The sequence below is a fragment of the Melozone crissalis genome, unplaced genomic scaffold, assembly GCF_028551555.1.
Source record: "Melozone crissalis strain CALT ecotype California unplaced genomic scaffold, PUWL_Pcris_2 ptg000013l_1, whole genome shotgun sequence".
Taxonomy (NCBI): domain Eukaryota; kingdom Metazoa; phylum Chordata; class Aves; order Passeriformes; family Passerellidae; genus Melozone; species Melozone crissalis.
The window spans coordinates 55,551,023-55,572,550 of record NW_026535791.1 but is presented as its reverse complement, the minus strand read 5'-3'; the positions used below and the strand labels follow the sequence as shown (position 1 = coordinate 55,572,550).

General features: G+C 41.3%; 1 protein-coding gene across 1 annotated transcript in view; it reads right to left on the bottom strand.

Moving 5' to 3' along the window:
• WWC3 (WWC family member 3) overlaps nt 1–12,298 on the bottom strand; it is a 98,874-nt gene extending 86,576 nt beyond the window's left edge. The window contains exon 1 of the mRNA XM_054271689.1: nt 12,075–12,298. Within this exon, the coding sequence (XP_054127664.1) occupies nt 12,075–12,283 (209 nt within the window). The 5' untranslated portion in view covers nt 12,284–12,298. The remainder of the gene's footprint in view (nt 1–12,074) is intronic.
• Nucleotides 12,299–21,528: the final 9,230 nt, after the last annotated feature.

Genomic DNA, 21,528 nt, shown 5'->3' with positions numbered 1-21,528 from the left:
CAGTAAGAAAATAATTCCTGGGACTGGAAATACAGTATCTTCATTGTACCATCAACCTATCAGAATCCAAGAGTCAGCCTGATCATAAACCTCTTGACAGTTTACTCCAAAAATAGGCTAAAGGGAAAGATTTTATTTAGCAAAAATTAAAGGGTTTATTTCACAATTTCTTGGGGGAAAAAAAATTTCGCTGCACTCTATTAAAAAAAATCCAAAACACAACAACCCAACCAAGCCATAGAGAACACACCAAACTATACCAACCTACCACTTTAATTCTGCTTAAGACAAGTATGCAGGGTTCAGCACTTAATTTTTCTTTCAACACCATCATCATCTTCCTGAATAGAAGACATTAATACACTTCAAGAACAGCAATCCCACTTACACTGCAGATCAGTTCCAAGGTACTTAGCTGAAACTAGCCATTCACTAAGATCAAAGAAAACACTTCTCAAATTCAGTGCATTACACAGCGTTATGAGAAATCAAGAACCTGTTGAGGTCCATCAGTACACAAGACTCAATATACAAAGCTTATTAAATACAAGCAACACAAAAGAAAGGATGAAGCCAAGTTCTAGGACCTCTCCTTCCACCTCTCTACATGCTTCCCTTGACTAAGGCAAAAGGCTTAAGAAATCTCATTTCTTGAACTCCAATACGTGCTGTAGCCTGCAGTAATGCAGGTAACTGGAGAGCTGCTTCTTTCTGCAGTCCTGGCTATAAACAAGGACATTAAAGTATTGACCATGTATGTATTAAGCTGCATTTCCAAGGGCTGAGAACTGTGTGAAATCAAAAAGAAGTTTTCACAACAGATATTCCCTCTTTATGACATGACATTTACTTCCAAAGTTCCCCGACAAGCAACACAAAATGATGGGAACCAGTCCAAATACAAAATACAGCTGATAAAAAATACTTTACCATTTTTAATTTAAATGCTTTTGCTTTCCTTCTGGGGAAAATTATTTTTAAAACCTTTGTGAAATATGGAGATTTAGCTAAAACTATGTCTTTTGCCATACAGATGTGACATAAGCATCAAAATCAAATTGCAATTAAGAAACAGGCTACAATGGATTTTCAAAGTACTTTTAAGAGAAAAATTCAGCCTCCAAAGCATTATCGAATTAAGAAAGTGGAAGCTCACAGGTGTATGTCTATTAAGGCATGGATCACATTTGATTACTTGAGAGGAATCTCAAAGAAAAGCGAGAAACAAGCCCATCATTTCGAAGTACAGCATTTTTAATCATCTTTCTGCAAGCTGGTACTAGTGAACATTTTTCTAAAAAATTAATTCTAGAATTTGTCCCAACTGAGCAGCTACATTAAGCACAGAAGTAGTATTCAAACGCCCGTGCAGAGTCTTGAGCACATGGTGCTTGTTTATCACAAATCTCAGTACACCCATAACCACAAGAGCACCACTAGGCTTTCCCTTGAATAAACTATGAGCTGGCAGAAAAGCAAAAATAAGACAAATCAAACCAACACGGAGTAGTGTACACTTTTTTTCAAATGTTGCCAATCAGGACACTGCATACAGTTGAAAACAAGCATATACAAATACACAATATGAATGTACATGTTTTAAACTAAATTTTGACAAATTACCTATTGCAGTTTCATCTCCAACCATTTCCTCCAATTTATTTCTTACCTATATGAAGTAGAGGTCAGTTATGCTATCTCTATCAGATGATCATCTGGTTAATTTGTGTTAATCATTAAATATAGTGTTAAAGGCTATTTAGAGTCTACTAAAACTAACCTTTGATCCAAAAGCCATGGTGGTCATTAAATCAATTATTTCTTGGGTTTTGTGGTTAACTTATTCTGAAGTTTGGGGTTCAAGAATTTTTACCTATGTGCCTTATCATATCTTTAATACTGTGATTCTTAGTCTTATCCAAAAGATGTAATGTGGGGGAAGCAAAAGACACACAAGTGTTCAAACAGTTATTTCCAAACACACACACTTCCTTCTCCATCTCCTAACTGTCCCTACACTGCCCTCCCCAAAAAAAAAAAAAAAAGATAGTACACTTTTTATTCTGTAATTCTCTTCTAAGCACTCATAGAACTGCTGCTGCTCAAGTCAAGTAAATTTGGACTGTCTCCACCTTTGAGAAGTGGGTCACAATTTGTTTATGCTATAGAATTAGATAATTATGCAGTACTTCAGCTGCTTTCCCAAACATGGATAGGTCCCGCTTTCTAAGAAAATGTTGTGCATTACTGCTTTTTGAAAGTCTTATTTTTAGCTGTTTAAACTGCAATTCAACATTAAATAAATCAATTTTGAAATATTATACATTTTCAGCTTCAATACCAAACTTTGCATTTTGTCGTAAAGAACCCTAATCACTCATTGTGCAAAAGAGTTTCAGCCTAAGTACAATATAAATCAAAACAGCTTCAACAAGATTCTCCATAGATATTTCATCTTGAAAATAACTCTTTCAGAGCACTATGAAAGATAGCCTTTGATTCTCTGTTGCTGGTTTAAGGGTGTTGATATCGCTGCACTTTATTTTTGTCCTGCTGCCAATTAAATATACTGAAATAGAAAAGTCTTTGAAAGTAAAAATTAAAAAAAATGTAGCTGCTTTAGGTTTCGATATTTACTAACTCAGCCCTTGATGGCAACCAGCTCCTTCAGCCAAAGAGTGAACAGTACAGCACAGAACTGCCTTCATCCTGCAAACCACGGGGAGACCACCAAGCTCATCACTGGACACAAAAGCCTTTCCCTACTCCAGCCAACACCCACAGAAAAGTAGAGAAACAAGCTGAGAAACATCACAGCTGATTTGATCATGCACCATGTACCTAGAGCAAGCCTCACCAGGTGGGTAACAGTATTAAATGGCTGACTTGAAGGATTTAGTTGGCTATTAAAAGTCACAGATCATGCCTTGCCAACCTTTTAGCACACTCTCACTGTATTAAGTCCAAATTAATTTTCCTATTTGGGACAGAATAATAAATTATCAAGACCTGATACCATGGCAAAACAAAGCCTACACCCCCATTCCTTGCTACTAATGACTAGCTAAGAACTGAAGGATTTAGTCTCACAAAATAGGCTAGATTGGTATCAAGGAAAAAAGAACACATCATCAGAGTCCCTGCATCTCTCCACAAGCCAAGATAAAAATCTTGTTCATCTAATCCTAATATTTACAACCTCCTACTCTATGACCTGGCAATTTCCACCTGTACACACTCACCTCCCTCAAAAAATTCCCCAGATGCACTGTAATGATCTTTTTATGAGTTCTCACTCCAAACACTGATGACAAAATCACCTTTCAAGTCACCCAAATAGCTGCTCTGTGGTTTTTGCTGTTACCTTGACATGCCTTTTCATGCTCCATCCTTTCCTCAGTCACACCCTACACTTCTACATCCAACTGAGATCTTCCTTGGAGGTGCTCCACTGTCCAGATCCTTCCCACATCTACCTGAACTTATACTCACTTCTCTAGCACACCTCCCAAAACCACATCTGGTCCAATTCCCTCACACATCAACTTTGCTCCCTGTCAGCAAGGGCAGTCTCACCACTGACTTCACAAAGTCTTTAGTGTTTCCAAGTTGCTGATGACACCACAAGCTCAGTCCCCAAATCGGTTCTGCTACTTGCAGCTCTATCACCTCCTAATAGCTACTACTCTAAAAAACTGGTTCTGACACCTATGTTCATTCTGTTGGCATTTAAACATCCACCTTTACGTCTGAGAACTGATTCCCTTCTTTTAAAATGTAACTTTGAAGCTGTGTTGTTTTACTATGGGAATATTTTAAAAATCAGTAGTCAAGGCTGCCATTCACAAAGAGGATTTACTCAAAGAAGGTTTTAAACTGACTCATCACTTTTGCCTAATCCAATTCCTTACTGAATCCAACTTAATTACATAAACCACTTAAATACCCATCTGCCCCAAAGGTTAAGTCAGCTTAGGGAGCTAAACCAGCTGAACACTACCCTTCCCCAAAGAAAGAGACATGGAATACTGCTTATGGTTGGGGTTTTTTCTCATTTTTCTTACTGCAAGGTCAGATAAGCAACAGTACCAGTGCAAGAGAGGGGTGAGACCATGTGGTTTGGCAGGGAGGACATGACTGGTTTTGGCAGCAGTGAATTATTAGCTCAAGAGCACTGTATTGCCAAACCTTGCTGAGCGTGCTCCCTGCCCTGCCACAGCAGGCAATGAGGTAGGAAAAATACCTAGAGCGTGTTTTCTCTAGCGTGCCTCTTTCAACCAGAAACAAGCTGAAGATTGCTTAAAAGCTGCAATACTGGCTGACTTTGCTGGCCAATGTGAACTGTCACATCTGCAGCAGATAAGATATTCAGGAAGTTCTATTTTTAACTGTAGGCAAAAAAGTATTCATTTTACTTTTTTCAACAATATATCAACAAAATGCTCCTGTTTGGCCTCACCTACAACTTTACAAAGCTCTACCTTCCAACAAACAACACAAAATTATAAACCAACATTATATTTTTAACAGGCACCTCTGTGAAGCTTGTTAACAGGGCTCTACTATAGATAAGTAGTTAAGTTTTTTCACTGCCTGCAAGTCATTTGTTCTTATGTTTACACAGTGTTGTCACTATATTTATATTTGCTAAAAACATGAAGTTGTTATCACTCCAACTAATCACTAGCATCCAAGCCTAAATAGGAGTTTTTTCTCCACATAATAGAACTTAAACCCCAGCCCTAGCCTTCTGACATTTCACATCTTTCATTCTCACATGTGCAGATCCTGAAAAGCAGAGACATCCTCCCCATACTCTTTAGAACATATGCTAATGCAAACATCCAATTTTCTTTTTACAATGCGTGGTGCAGTTTAATTACAATAAATACAACAACTATGTCTTTACCAACTTAGATACACACTAATTTATATATATATAAATAGCAAAGTACCTTCTCAGACAGTTTCAAGCACGGACAAGCTCCAACAGAACAGGGTTTCTCAGTTTGCAAGAACCAACACAGATGTGAGTCAATACCATGTCACAGAACCCTTCAAGAAACAGCTCTCATAACACGTGCCATCACACTGCTGTAACACACTCAAGGCACAGCTGCCAATTTAGCCCTTTCTAGCATACCCACAAATACAATAAGGCAGGTGTCTGCATTACATATCTAATTGCTGAAAATACTTCCATTAAGAGGTAAAAACTCCACACACAAAAACCCCTTTCATCTTTAACAAAATGTCAAGAAGTTTAACAGAGGTGGCTGTTTTTGTTAATGAGATTTCTGTGGCTCAATAGATGTTTTGATGCTTTAGTACACATGCATTAGGTCTTGAAATTTTATGTTGCCTAAGCCAAATTTTCAAAGGATAGGGTATTTTAACTAGCAAAAGCCAATTAAATAAACCATAAATCACTATTATTGTACTATAAGGAAAACCCTTCATCTTAGGAAGGAGCAGTGGATGTCTTCTACCTCTACTTTTCAAGACACTGAAAAACTACTAAAAACGTTTATAATACTCAGTGATTGGAGATGTATCACTTACTTATAACAATGCAAGAAAACATGAATTGCAAGAAAACATGAATGCTCACTTCATACAGGCACTGTTATTCCAGTAGCAATATAAATGTGAAATCAAGTTACTTTTTTAAAACATTTAAATCAGAGGGGTTAGATTAAGGGAGGAGAGGGGGGAAAGCAGTAATTCAGAAGTATTTACCATGAATCAGTTGATTAACATTGTAACATGTTAACACCTAATCCCAATTTACCAATCAAACAAAAGACTCCGCTTGAAGAGCATAATGTTACCAAGTAACATTAATTTTAGGATGCTTGTGTCTTCATTCATTCTTAATCAGAAACATTTTCATGGCATTCATGCGCAATATGAAGTTAAATATCCATCTGAAGACCTACCAGATCAGACAAAAAAAAAAAATTAATGTATCTCCCCCATGAAAGGCAGAGAAGTAGATCTATCATGGCATATATGTAAGTGAAGCTTTCAAAACAAATGTCAGCTATAGCATGCCCTTAAAAATATTACTGAATCAATCTGAGCAAGAGCTAAAGTACAAATATGTGCACATTGCCCAGAAAGGCTCAGGGCACTGCAGCCCTTTGTCAACAGCATTTGCTGCAGCATGTACTCCCAGTCTCATGCCAGGAGAGCAGCCTACCCAGCTGCACAGCTTTCCCATCCACACTGTGGCTGCAGCCAGGCCTGACATTTACAAAGAAAATTCAAAACATCTGGATCTCAAATACTGTTTTATATAAATTCTATCAAGTCCACTGTATTGCCAACCTGAGGTAATCAAACAGTGCAACTGCAGTGACCTAGATGAGTGAAGTAAGGACAGCAAACAGAATTTCTTCCTGGGTGCATAAAGAGAAACAACCAAATAGAGCAGCTCTCCACTTTCCAATGAGAGAATGGCTGCTCTGCCAATCCTTATGAGATATACTTGGCTATATATATTTTAAATACAGGTCAAATGATATATCATTCAATGAAGGCAGTAAAAATTGATGATCATAAGAAATGAGACTTCAAATGATAACTGACTTAAATTGGAAAAAAAACCAGGTGCTTTCAGCTATACAGTAAAGGAGTGGAAAAACTACTCTGACATCTAATATCTACTACAATTAAAATCATAGCATATTTCTGGTTTTAACTTCTGACTATCAGATGCTATTACAGGTCTACCAAAGAAAAGAGTTCTGAAGTCTCTGGTATCCTCTCTTTTTATGAACAGTACTCAAATCACTTCTTAAACACCTCTTCAACTGAGTAAATTCAACTCTTTTCCTCTCACGGGAGAGCATATTTTCCAGATCTATACTCATTGAACAACTCTTTTTTTCCTTTCCAAGCTTCTTCATCTCTTGCGAGCTTGGTAACAACAGCCTAAAATCTTGCAAAAAAAAAAAAACAAATTTATAAAATCACAAATCCAATTAGCATTTAACAGTTCTGCTCCACTTCAAATATTTTCAAAGAATCACTTCCAGAAATAGATTTCTGTACCTTACAGGTTTCATTTTATGTTTTATATTAACAACCTGCATCATAGTCAAATACAGCATATGATTTAAGTTTGTCCAGTCATTGAAATATTTTCTGAGGGAAGACTAAAGTAATGATCAACAATCACCTTGTTTTCTTCCCATTCCACAAATGGTATTAGCTCAAAACAAACCTATGAGTTGACGGAGTTGAACATCAAAACACAATAAACAGGAACCAGAAAAGTCTGAAACATACAAGCCTGAAGGTAACATTCAAAATGGCAGTGGTACTAACTATACTGCTGCCTTCATCTGTCTGACATTTTGGAATATAAGCATTTAAATTCTAATAATGAATGTCACTAATTGCAACTCTCAGTACAGGGGTTTAAGGCAGACCCAGAAAAATCTTATTTTTGAAAAAAAATTAATGCTTCTTATGATTGTCTTTGGATTGCTGAATACTGCCAACTGTACAGATAAATTCCAATACACTAGCAAATATTGTCCTGCCTTGACCAAGAGGCCACTGACTTTCTAACCTTATTGCATGGTGGCATGTCAAAAGATCCCTTGCCTCACTAAAGGCCCATCTTCCAATTTGGGCAAAAAACTTCAGAAGCAATTCTCATCACCTCACAGCTCTCCCATCTGCCCTCAGAGTTGCTCCTTTACATGTATCAAATAAGGTAAGAAAATTTATGAGAAAACAATTTGTCACTAAAAATGCTCTTTTAATATGAAACAAGCAGTAGCCAAGGGACCCAAAGTCTGGAAATTCCTAGATTTGAATATCTGACATGAATATGCTTTTTATTTAGGCTTCTTACTTACAATTTCTTATTCCTTTATAAAGCCAGTCTGGGGAAAGAGAAATCACAATATGCAGCATCACACCAGCACGTCTGAACATCTTGCTGTGCCACTTGCCATAACTGAGGCCACAACAGCAGTAGCAGACTTGTCTCACCCAACAGGAGAAGTCAACTAACTGGGTAATACAGACACTTGTTAAAATCAAACAAATTATGAGAATAAGGAGTCTTGAAATAGTTCAGCAAAAAGCAGTCAGCACTTCTGGACTTTCCTGCCCAGTACTCACTTAAACATTTCTACTCTGCACTCCTAACAACAGATACCTGCCACTAGTGACTTTGCCAACCTTGTTTTAAACCCATTAGCCTTTCCTGCTCATTTCCAGTCTCTACAATTCTGACTTTTCAATAATCTCCTTGTCCAGCACATCTTACATTTCTTGACCCCCATACTCACATCTCACACATGGTTCTTATAGTTCACCTTCAAGTCGTCTTCCCTTCTTCACCCAGACTTTGCATACTGCCCCTCGTGGTATTTGCTCACCCTGAAGATTCCTCATCCAAACCCACTGTTTCTTCTTTTCCCTCAGGGTTCCCTGTACAGAAAAGAGCTGACAGCCTCACATGCTGAACCCTCACCAGACCAGTTTCTCCTTACCTGTTGCTCCCTGCTCTACTGGTTTTCAGTCCAGTTCCCCTACTTTTTTCTTCCCAGACTTCAGGTGCCATCCACCTTCTCTCTATCCCTAGCTCCTGACTGCTTTGCTTTCAAAAACTACCAAATTTTCCCCCTTCTCTGTCAAATTCCAGGGCCAACCCCATTTGATCCCATATTTCTTGTTCCAACCCACCTCTTCTGCAAGGCCAGTTTTCCTCCTGTGTTCACATCATTCAGCTATCAGGCCTCAGGATTAGAATGCTACTGAGGACATAGGACAGAAAAACTCCCCAGTACCAGCAGTCCATGCTGTAGGAAGTTACATGAAGCTGCTAAAATCTAGGTCTGCTAAAATCTAGGTCTTCACCAAGCCCATACTGATTTTATAATTCTTCCCCAACTGGTCCAAATGGGTGATTTCTCCATGCAAAAACACTCCTACACCTCTTAAGTCTAAAATCCTCACTCCAAAAGAATATTATTCAAATCTTTAAACCACCAGGACAAGTCACATTATGAAGCTGAGTGACTCCCTCTTCCCTAGTTATTAAAAAAAACCAACACTGTATGTTAGATGAAGTTTCCACATAGAGGAAATCTAGCAAGACTCACGAGCTCAAAAGCTTTGGCCAAACTCCAAGATTTTTTTCTAAGCTCTAATCACTTGAAAACTTGTAACAGTAAGAAAAACAGCAACAGTAATAAGATCTCTGGTGCCACAAGGATCATCAATATCAACCACAAACACAGTCAGTCTTTTACAAATTCATTTACAATCCCGTTATTGAACAGAATCTCAATGTAGCAAGTACTGTGCAAACACAAGATAAAAAGGCAGTTCCCTGCCTTGAAGAATTTACAATCTATTAAGATAAAAGAGGACTACTACCACGAGATGAAAACATGCACTGAATGGCCTTCTGAGATCGACAGGATCTGCTAAACAACCATCCACAATCCATTCATTACACACAACCCATGCACAGCCACACAGCATCCTCCAGAACCTAACCACTGATTTGATGCTGAAGATAAGATCCTTCTCAAATCTGCTCATTTTATCACCCTTTCACCTTGTTTTCCTTACCACAGAAAATCATAAGGTATCCACTTGAGAGTCCTTTTTCCCTTCTCAGTCTTTATTATTCTGACTTTCCCCCCTTACCCCCATCATCTTCTCTTTCCCAAACTCCAAAATCCTTTATAGAGCACTTCTCCAATTAGCATTTCTTTGTCTTTTTGGCATCAATGGGGAAAAACATTGGGGGAGGGGTGGGAAATCTGTATTGTTTTGTGGTGGGATATTTCAAATCAAATTCACTAACCAAACTATACAAAAGGCTCAGAAATCTCAGGGGGAGTCCTGAAAAGAAAAACAAAAAACAAACTACTGGGTGCCAGCTAAATGGAAAGAGGAGCCTGGGGGATGCTTAGAGACTAGTAGTCACAGGAAAGCTTGGAGGTGCTGATTCTCAGAGCCCTTGATCAAGTGCAGCATGGCCTGAGGTCTCACAGCTTTGTCCAATTCCTCCTGGGTAGAAATAAAACCACCCTAACACAGAAATGGGGGGCTGAAGTCTGTCACTGAGGTACATATAACACAAGTAGGTTATTCTGTCCTCCACTAACCACTTTGTGCAAAAATATAGCTTCAATACCACTTCACTGCTGCTCTTACCTTTCCTTTCCAAACTTCCTCAGAAAACAACTACCTTGATCCTTTCCTACTTTTCTGCTGCCCATGGGAATCTGAATGACTGCAATAAAACCCAACAAGACTGATCACTTTCTGCCATGCAAAACCCAGACATATCACTAAAATAACAACAGTAGTCTATTCTCAATCAGAGATTAACTCTGCAGTCATAGAACCAGCTCTTGGTACTTGAATTCTCTACAAACTACTGATAACATGCTCACAAAAATACCATCTCTTTTCTATCTGTCCCAATGCAAATGTCTCAATCTCTGCTCTGCCGCCTGTCCTCAACCAGTGTGAAAAACAGATCTAAGTTTAAACCCTGGAGTGAAGTATTTAGACAAAATTTCAAGCAACGTGTGGCATTTCAATTATTTCTTCCAAACATGGAGCCATAATTTTAGCAATACTACATAAGCTAAACAGAAGTTCAATTTTAACACTGCAGTAAATAGCAAAACCATTTCTGTATTGTCTGTATAAAAGATACTGCAGAATACAAAACCGCATACTATGAAATCCAATGGAAAGGATGAAATGCAGAGAAGCAACAGACATCAATTACCTTCGCAACAAGGTATTAAAAGTAACCTAACGATGTGTACATGCATTCTGACGTTGAAAAAATGTGCTATCTAAAGCATATTAACAAATACTTAACATCTCAGCAAAAAAATACGTGCACGCATAAGTACGCTCACATAATGAGATAAAACACTATCCGGTAGGTAAATATTTAGGCCATTTAAACAATTATGCATTGTCGTGCAAAACGACAGGAATCTCTCAAATTACTACAGTCTTTAACCCAGACTGCGCTTAATGTTTCTGTGGCCTGCTTAACATTCCAGGCATACTTCTGGCAAGGTAGCTCTCTCTGGCTGAGGTTCAAACTGTCCTTGTCCAACTTTCACTTACTATAAAAACATTGTTTAATATAGAAAAGCATACACAGAGACATATGGTTCTTATTTCGCAGATACCTAAAATACTGACACTTGTGTTCACTAGCTCCGCGTGGAAATTTTTAGGCGACCGCTTTGAAGCGAGGTCGTCCTTTTTACTGGGCAGCACCCGCAGCAGAGCCCACGCTTCCACCAGACTTCAGCTACGACGCTTAAACACTGCTTAGAACGCATTTCTGCTAAAGCAGCGAGACCTGCCCGTGTTTATTCGCCCTAAGTGAGAAGAAAAGGCCTAACTCGGTCTCCCCACGCACCGCCGGGCCGTGCAGACGCTGTCCCGGACACCACGCAGCTGCAGATTTTTGCTGCTAATTTGCAGCAGACCGCGTATTTGTCAAATTAAGTGCAGGAATTTCCCGGTTTGCTTACCTCCACGCAGCGTTATCTTTTATGAGGAGGTAATCTACCAAATTACTCCAGCATGCCGCCAGCCTGCTGCTGCCAATTAGTTCAGCCCGGCTAATAAATCAGGATGGCCAAGCCGCTCGGTTACAGTGGGGCTGGTCCGGTACGCGGGGAGTATAAACACAGGCGGTGGCAGCGCTCCTGCCTCCCCATCTCCCCCCGCACTGAGACAACGCTTAGTCCGAGCACCCACCGGGGGGGTAAAAAGCCTCAATTCTTTTTTTCTAGATAAGATTTAACATTAAACACTTCCGACAAACCCATCAGCAGCAAGGGTAGAGGCTCTGCCCCCACGATGGGCAGCGGAGGGCCGGTGTGACAGAGCCCCCACCCCGGGCCGCCGACCCGGAGCCTCCGACTGCCCCGCCGGCAGCGGCCCCGCCGCCCACACCCTGCCGGCGTCCGCGGACGAGGGAAGGAAAATGTCGCCGATGGGCCCAGCCCCGGGTGTACGGGACTCAGGCCCTCTTTCTCCCCCGATCTCACTCGTACCTGTCCCGGGGGTCGATCCACGAGGTCTGCCGGGTGTTGTGGTCGATGTAAAAGACTCGTCCGTCGAAGTCCCTCGCTTCCTCCCAGCCGGCGGGCAGCGGCAGCTCCGAGCTCTCCCGGCCCCGCTGTCCGCCCGCCGGCGGCCCGCCGCCCTGTCCCGCCGCCGCTTGCTGCTGCCGCCGCCGCCGCCCGCCGCTCAACCACGGCATGGCCGCTCCGCCGCCGGGCCGCCGCCGCCCTGCTCCGGCCGAAAGCCGCTCCCCGCCCGCCGCCGGGGCAGCTCCAGTCCCGCCCGGGCCGCGGCCGCCCGCCGCCTCCTCCTCCTCTTCCTCCTCCAGCACTAACAGGCGGCCCCGCAGGGAGCGGGACTCGGGCGGCTCCGGCTGCGCCGCGCCGAGCTCATCCTCCCCCGCGCCAGCCCCGCTCCAAGCCGGGACCAGCCCCGCCGCGCTTCCTAACCCCGCCCGGGACCTGCCCCGCGCCGCCCCGGCTCCCAGCCCCCGATCCCGGCCCGAGCGCCCCCGCCCGCCGGTCAGCAGCGCCCCGCCGCCGCCTGCCGCCCGACGCCTGCCCCGGCCATCTTCCCTCCCTCCGCCCCGCCCGGCTGTTCCCACGCCGCGGAGCCCTCCCGGCCCGGCCCGCTCTGTGGGGCACGGGGGAAGCAGCGGGGCCCGGCCCGGCCGCACCCCGCGCCGCGGAAGCCGGGCCCAGACCCAGACACGTCGGCTCTGGGAGAGGGCGGCTGCCTTCCGCCCCGGGCCCGGGCCGGGGGAAAGGAGGCTGAGGCCCTGCCGGGGCCCGTCCTGTCCTGCCTCGGGGCCTGTGCTCTGCCTCGGCCCCTGGGCGGCCGGGGGGAGTGAAGGAAAAGGCGAGCCATGCCCGGCCCTCGCTGAGTTATCTTTTTTCCGGTGCCTGCCAGAAATATCTCGGAGGTGCTGAGCAATCACGATGAGCACAGGGACATGGGAAAGGCATGGGAGTCCACTGCAGAGGCTCGAAAGATGCTGGCGGAGAGGTCCTGGAGACCACACGAGTCACGGAGATCATGCCGTATCCATGGCTGGATAATGGAGGGTGGAAAATTATACATCTGGTTTGCTTGACATCTCAACTTGGTCCCTTAACCCCATTCTGTAGAGCAGAAACCAGGTGTATCTGATTTGACCTGAGCCTGCTGGAGACCACAATGCAGAGTTCCGGTTATCATCTAGAAGTAAATTCCATAAAACTTTGTTAAAATGGGGTTAAAAATTGCATATGGGACTTTCTGCCTTGGCAGGATGCTGCCTTCAGCTAAACCTTTAAAAATCTGCAAATAAAGAGTTAAGGTAATGCAGCCTAAGCTTCTGAAAACTAGGGAGTTAATATATTCTCAAACAATCTTAACTCAGCCCCTTGAAATTGGCAATACCCTGCCAGGGATTATATTGCAATTCCAATTATGTTTCACTTGCATTCACCGTTTTAAATTACATCTCTATGAACATTAATTGCTGCAGTATGGTTATAAGTGCAGGAAATTAGAGGACTTTTGCTCCTGACTTCTTAGAACTTTCTCTTCCACCCCCCCCCCCCCCAAAAAAAAACACTGGTTATCCAAAAGCCATGCATGAGAGAGGCAGCATGGATAATAGAATAGATCTGACTTTCTACTTATGTCTTGTAGGTTATTTTAATAGCAGTAGAATGTAGTTTTCTTACCAGGGTTACTGTCAGCCATGAGGGACAATAGAATAATAGGGGGGTTAGTGATGTATGCAAAGCAGTGTAGGAAGCACTGATAGCAAAGGTGAAGTAGATTAAAAACGTAGTAAAGGTGTAAAATTTAGCAAATGCAAGGCTGTAGATCTGATCTTTATAAGCATAACAGCTTATGTTTGCATAAGCTCATCTCAACAGAGTTTACTTCAGCAAACACTTGTCAGGCCATCCCATGTGGTCCCGAGAGTTCGGCAGTATCTCCAGGAGCAAGGTGCTGTTTCTGTGCTACAGATGTTTCTGAAGAGTATTTTAAAGTGGGCAGAATTAAGGCACAGTACAAACTATTTTTTGGTGGTTGCAGCTTCTGTTATTTTAAGTATGTCTTCCAGATTTTCAGAAGTTTTGTTTAGCAGAGGTAGGCATTCTAAATGGGCCATGTCTGTATTAACCTTTTGGGACGATGGATTTTTTTTGTTTCAGAAAAATCTTGAACCGCTGACCACTGTGCACCACAACTTTCACTGCTTTGAATGCCTTTGTAGCAATTACCTTAGCACAGTAGCTGCACAGCACCATTCTGAGACACTGCACTAGTTCATAATACCTGGAAGCAGTACAGCCAGGTTGCTATAATAATCCACCAAGACTAATGAGCCCTGCTGAGAATACGTGCAGCACTGCCCTCCAACATGGGCAGGTTCTTCATCACTCCCCAGAGTCCCAAAAAAGGATCAAGCTTCAGCGAAAAACCTCTAGATGGAAGTTGCAGAAACAGTGTGGGATTGACCATGGAGGCAGCAAAAAAGCAGCCGGGGAGCTCAACACAGCAGTGAACAAGAGGGAAACTGGCAGGATTAAGCATGGAACATTTCCTTCAGGTCATAGCCCTTCAACTAAATTCTTGTCTTAACTTTGGCAAATTGCTCCAGGTTAGAGCCAGAAAAGGACTTGGCTGGGCTGTGGTTTCTCAGGCAGAATTAACATGCACATGTTCCGTGTAAAACACGATCTGTATATCCAGTGTGTCCTGGATCTCATGGATTCATTATAAAAGCTGCTGAAGATGCATATGCTACTATGTAAAGCACACGTCCAAGATTTTCAGGTGCATTGTAGCTGCTTCTGCAACACATTGCATCTTCCTAAATCTTTAACAAGATTCTGCCTTGGCAAAGTTTTCAGGTTAAATATGAGAACATGTCCTAAAAAAACCTTAGATTTAAGGTTTTTTTAGACCTTGAAGATCCAAGACTTCAGGTCTAACTTTTAGGCTGTCTGTATCTAGAAATATCATTAGCTTCAATTAGGAGCTGAAGCTTCTTAAAGACTCATGAATTAAAGTATTGAAAAACCTGATTTCAAGAGTCCAGCCAAGTGTGCACAGAGCTGCCTGTGGGAACCAGTAGGATATGATAGGGCTAGCATTTGCCTCACCAAAGTTGAAACTCCTTCTGTCTGCAGCACATCCATGCCAAGGTGCTAGGCAGGAGCTCTCAATTATTTTCCAGGCCAGAACAGTACCCTTCCTCGGATGTTACCTCATCCCTCTGTCCGTTCCTTGTGAGGAAATGAACAAAATATTCAGGAGCCAAGGATTATTTTTGAGTAACATTTTAAGTCAAGAAGAGAAGAACCTGAAAAGGTCACTGTAGTTTTCCTGCCAAAGTACTAATTTGCAATGCATTTTGTGCTTTCCAATGAGCCCCTCCCAGGCCTGCATGGCTGCTCCCTCCCTTTTATTTTCTTTCCTCTTTAATGTCTGTCCTACATCCAGAGGGTAATAGGGAAAAGAGGGACAGAGAACCTTGTGCAACACAGCTTATCTCTGGTTTGGGTTGCAGAAGGAAACACTCTACCAGAGAAAGAGGACCTGCGTAGTATGGAACATGTAATAACAGAAGATTTTGACTTAAAATAGATAAACGCCCACCACAAGAAATTAAATGTTTGCAGTGCATATTTTGATCAATCCGAACAAATGGCAATAAATCATATTTCCTATAAAGTAATAACTACGTACATTTACACAGTTTCTTGTCTCACATCTTCTCCAAATAAACATAATACACATCTGAGTTCTCATGTATTTCACACACCTTCATTCCACGCCTGTTTTCCTTTCCTTCCACTTTTTTCCACCCACAAACATTGCTCACACATTCACTCATTCCTTAGGCACACCTATACCCATTAACTCAAAATTACATAAGCAGCTTTTCTTCATGTGCCCTCCCTTGCCACCTTCAGTGTTTGTAATCACAGGTTGTACCTATACATCTCTGTTAAACATGCTCTTATACCCAGGTTTTGAATGATATCACAACATTTTCCACAGAAAATGTAAATATTTCCCACTGTAGGTTGCAGATAATAAATTCTAATTTCATTAATATCCACAGCAAAAGCCATTAACTCTGCATAAAAATCCCAACCTCATTTTGGCTTTCTACTTCTTTCTCACAACTGCTGGAAAATGGCAGCCAGTCAGAACTGGTATCTCATTGTGTATAACAACTCCATCCCCATCTTTTAATTATGAATACTTATTTGCAATTTATTTCCCATTTCCCAGATATTCCAACCTCTGTAGGACCCTTGTACTGTCTTGACACCTAACTAAAAATTGTCACTTCTCTGGGATCATAGATGTCATCTGCAAGAGCAGAGCAAGTCTTCCTCATCATCATCCTCATGGCCATCTATCACACTCATCCTGCAAGCTGGGGCTTGCTGCTCTTGCCATATCCAACAGATTAAAATCATAAGAGACAGGGACACAATTTCTCATTACTCTGTCCCTTTGGGTCATTTATGTTTCCCACATATACACGTGTATGCAAAAATAGAAATATAACGCAAAGATAAATTATAGAGGACACAGAAATATTTACACACATATACAAATACACAGGAAGATATGTTGTAAGGCCCATGTCCCCAGAGCAAACAAATCTGCACTCTATGACAATCTGTTAGCTGGTTGAATGGCTTCACTGCTGAGAAGTCTTATCTCAGGTGGAGGCTTTCCTTGGGCTGCCTTACAGAGGTTTAAGCATCCTCCAGCATGGTGAAACCATAGTGGCTGCCCTGCTTTTGCAGCCTCCAGCTGGTGTGGTGCCTGGAGCTCTTTCAGAATGTTGCTGGGCAAAGCAGAGTTTTGATACTTGAAGAGTACTGATTGAGAACAGGAACTGGACAAGACCTAATCCCCAGAGATTCCACAGGGTCAGGGATGGTGTAACAGATGACAGATAAAGTGTGTAGTTGGAAGGATGATCAGCAGTCAGACATTTCAGAGGAACCAAAAAGTAGCAAACCCTCAACTTGCACTTGCTGACAGCAGCCAAGAGCAGGGCTCCAGGAATAGAGGGCCTGTAGATGATCATTCTCTGGCTCAGCTGTAGGTGTGAAGGGTGCCAGGAAGCAACACAGGAATGTAAATCTCTGAGGGCTTTCAGGATGGGTTACAAGAAAGGAGGTGTGTCTGTGCACATGTGAAGGAAGCAAGTTTTTCCCTCTATACATCAAGCAAATCTGACACTTTTCATGAGGAAGGGTATTTCCACATGAAAAATAGACTGAAAATTCCATATCAATGGAGGGTTAAAAACCACAGAGGATAAGTCTGAATCTAACCTGAAGTATTAATGAAAGACTTCACAAACAAAACTGTGTTAGAAGAAGGCATTTATTCTGCACCAACAAGTCATCTGAGAAAAGGACAAATATTCCTACGAGCCTTTTGTAATCGTTAATATTTTTCCCCTGCTTCTTTTCTCCATAGTAATTCTACTTAACTGGAGTATGGAAACTCTGTAGTTGGAGTCTTTGGGTCAGTAGTCCACATCCAACTGAAGAAATAAATAATAACAAGTTAATGCTTGGTGCATCACTTCCTGGTAGGGAAATAACAAAGAGTTGCATTGCCATAGTGCACAGTGTGCGTAGATGACACGTGAGGTAGATGACAAAGAGGACAGTGCACCTGGGCATGTCCAGAAAATACTCTCTTACAGTATTTTTACACCAAGCATTGAGGCTGTGGTTTGCCTTTGAATAAATGCAATTCAAATGCTTACATACTCACTGCAATGAAATGCATACACTACTATTTTTCCTCCTATCATTATGCCCATGAAACACTGAAATATGTATACAATATGGCATTACAATGCACATTCCAAATTCTGTGGCATGCCAAAATTCTTATTTTATAACATTGATTTAATACACCAGATACAGGACAAATTATTGAACAGCGAATTTTAAACAAACCAAATTAAGTAGAAATAATAAGATATGATACTCCTCTAGGCTTCACAGCTTAATAAGACTGTATTAGCTACAAACAGAAAATTTATGAAATATACAGAAGTTAGATAATAAACAACTAGAGCAATAGATTTAAATATAGATCAATTCCATAAGGGTGCAAGCCTGCTAACATTCAGCTTGCATATTCCTTTCTAATCTTCTTTGTCACCTACTTATTTGTCTCTGAAAGGCCTGGGATAAAGACAATGTGAATTTCTCTTTATCATTCCTAATATAACATTTCACTTGATTTATTTATCAGCTGTATTTTCTTCAAACAGCGTAAGTGCTTTCCTCAGGAAATCCCACTGCCCCATCACAAATCCCATTCTTTATGCCTCACCTCTTCTTGCCAACTATTTAAATTCCTAGATTTGGCATTTTATCTATTAAAACATTTCAGATGATTATAGCCATAAAAGATTGGGGTTTTTTCCTTAGAGACTGAGAAAATTGTTATTTTATTTTCTCAGAAGTTTTCCATGTGCCTTCCTGTGGTACAATCTATCCCAGCCAATGTTCAAGTCTGAAGTTCATCATGAAGTGCTGTGTATAAATTGCATAATATTTTAAATTTCAGATTTTTTTAATGATCTGTAGAGATCTGATGAGGTGTCAAGCTAGGTTAGTCAATATAAAATTCCTGCTCCAGCATGCCACCACTGAGTGAGAGGGTAGGGGTAGTAAAGGGTAGGGGGTAGTTACCCCACAGTGCCTCTCTCTCAACTCTGTCTTAGCTCTGAATACTCACACACTTATTCTATTTGCAAACTTAAGCCTATTTCACTTAAGTGCTTTCCCAGACAACTATAAATAGTCTCTTGGAAGTGGTAATTAAGTCAGGACCACATTCACTCGCAGGAATTTAACAGCTTCTCCTGGCAGAATGCAATTGTTTTTTCCTCCTCCATCCAGGTCTTTGCAATTGGCCACAGGGGACCTGGAATGCTTTAATGGTTCAAACCATTTGCAATATGATTGCATACTGGCACATTATTATTTGTTTTGCTTCATTATTCATGCTGCTATTAATTATAATTTTAAAAATAATGTGAAGAAACAGATTAAGTCTGAGCTCAGACTTGTCATGTGCCCAAAATAAAATGAGATGGTGGAAGAGAGGGTGGAGCTACCTAGAGGGTCCAGAAGGCTGGAGGACAAGATGGTGGGTGCTAGGGAGGACCTGTGGAGACGTTAGCAGAGACAACTCCAGAATAGAAAAATATACTTCAACTGAGATTACACTTTAAGGCTTATTGTAGTGTATACCAACTTCAGTGACTGCAATCACAATTTTGTGTTAATTGTATAATCATAAGTTGCTAGAAGCAGCTTCTCTACAAAAATGTGTTGAAGTTAGCTTGATTTTTTTTTTCAAATGATAGATTAAACTTGGAGGAAAAAACTTATTTTACAGAATTTCATTTCACTTTATACATAAAGTAAGGGAGAGTTATTTGTCCTCTTAGATTTAACAAAGAAACGTCTCATGTCAGCATTTTATACCCCCGGTGGCCACAGCCCACTGCGTTCTAGCTCTGACAGGAGATGGTTTTTGCCTCCTGACCTTGGAGCCAGCGTGGTGCTGTGCCACCCCACGGCAAGGAGGCCCCTTCCCTGCTGCTGTGCTGCCCACCCCTTGGGCAGGGTGCTCGAGGGAAGGCCTGAAGATTGGTGTGTGTCTGTTGTCAGTTGGAAAGACAGTAAATGTAGTCACTGTCCTGCATAAAGCTTTTACAAAACAGAAATAGAGAACATTCTAGATAAATTACCATATATAGGCTTCATGCAGGACTCCCCAGCACATTCGCTCAGCGACTCCCAATTACTTAAACAACACTGGAGTGCTTGTTCTCACATTGACATCACCAGAGAGACATTTATTCCAACACAAGATGTTTGCTGTGCAGAATATGTCCAGTTTTGTTTTACATAAGCACATTATTACAGTTCATTTTTCATTTTCATCAAAAGATGTCTGTGGCGTTGCCTACTCTTAGGAGCAAAAAACAACACAAAACAACCTCCCAGCAACACCCTTTTCTTTTTCTCCCATCTAAAAGAAACATGCCAGCTCCCATGTGTTTCAGGAAGTACACATTCCAGTTCAGCCAGACGAGTATCATTGGCAATGCTTGTTGTGATTTGGGTACTGCAAACATAAATATATATACACATGTATGTCATACCTCTGAAACATGAGGATGATTTTAGCAAGTCAAATCAAAGGCCATCCAGCCCAGCACTGTGTTTCCAACAGTGGCCACTCCCAGCTGCCCAAAGGAGTTTAGGGACAAATGAGACACACAGTGACTTTTTCCAAGAACTATCTTCAAATCTTCAGCGAATTCCAGCTGAGGATATTCTTGCCCAGAACCAGAGAACCAGTACCCCTGTATGCAACAGTTTCCAAGGGACTTTCTTTATCAAATTAATCAAATTATTTTAGCATCCACAATATGTATGGCAGATATCTTTATCTATACCCTTGGAGAAGTATTATCTTTTGAACCTTCATGCTGTTACCAGTTTGATGCCTCCTATCTGTAGTACTAAAGGAAACAGTGATGATTTTCTGTCTTCTTCACAGAGATGCATCATATCTCACATCCATCCTCACTGTGATGTAGTTTTGAGATATTCCTAGCCTTATGGAGGAAGAAATCTCATCTTTATTTCTTGCAAATTGGACTGAAGTGATCACTGCCCATCATTCACCATGATGGCTGACCAACAAATTAGAAAAAAGGGTTGGATAATAGTCCCCACTAGTCTGTCCTATCTGAAATAAGGGCAAAAAAATGCAATTTAATGGTTTATTTTGGCCTTCAGTCCATTTTTCATGTGCTGTGGATATGCACAGAAGTGCTGACTATCAGAACCTCCAAAGGCTATATAAGTTCAGAAAAGCAGAATTCCTTACAGAATTCCCCAGTATGCCCAGATCAGAAAAATAAAACCATCATACTATTATATTATTGTTATTTTATAGGAGTATTGCATTTGTAACTAAAAAGTTCCTCCTCTTATATCACAGTCATCAATAATTTTTCAGGGATTTTTTTAGCTTAGTTTTTTTGTTGTTTTCATTTAAATTTTTTCTAGGCAGCACTGCCAACACATTTGGATGTATATTTTTCTTTTAAGCCATCAGCACTTCCAAAAATCAAGGTGATATTTTATAATTGTGTAACAGATCATTGCTAGATGTAGGATATACACGCAAAGAATTTCCAATTCTTTTAATTACATGGAATCATTAATGTTGGAAAAGACCTCCAAGATCATCAAGTCCAATCTCTGACCAAAGGTTAAAACCAGCAAAATAAAAATAAACAAAATTAGTTGGATGATTTTCCTTTGAAATTTTTGTCCTACATCATCTCCTAGTGAGTATCTCCCCACCAAAACTACCTAAACAAATTACCTAGGCAGACTT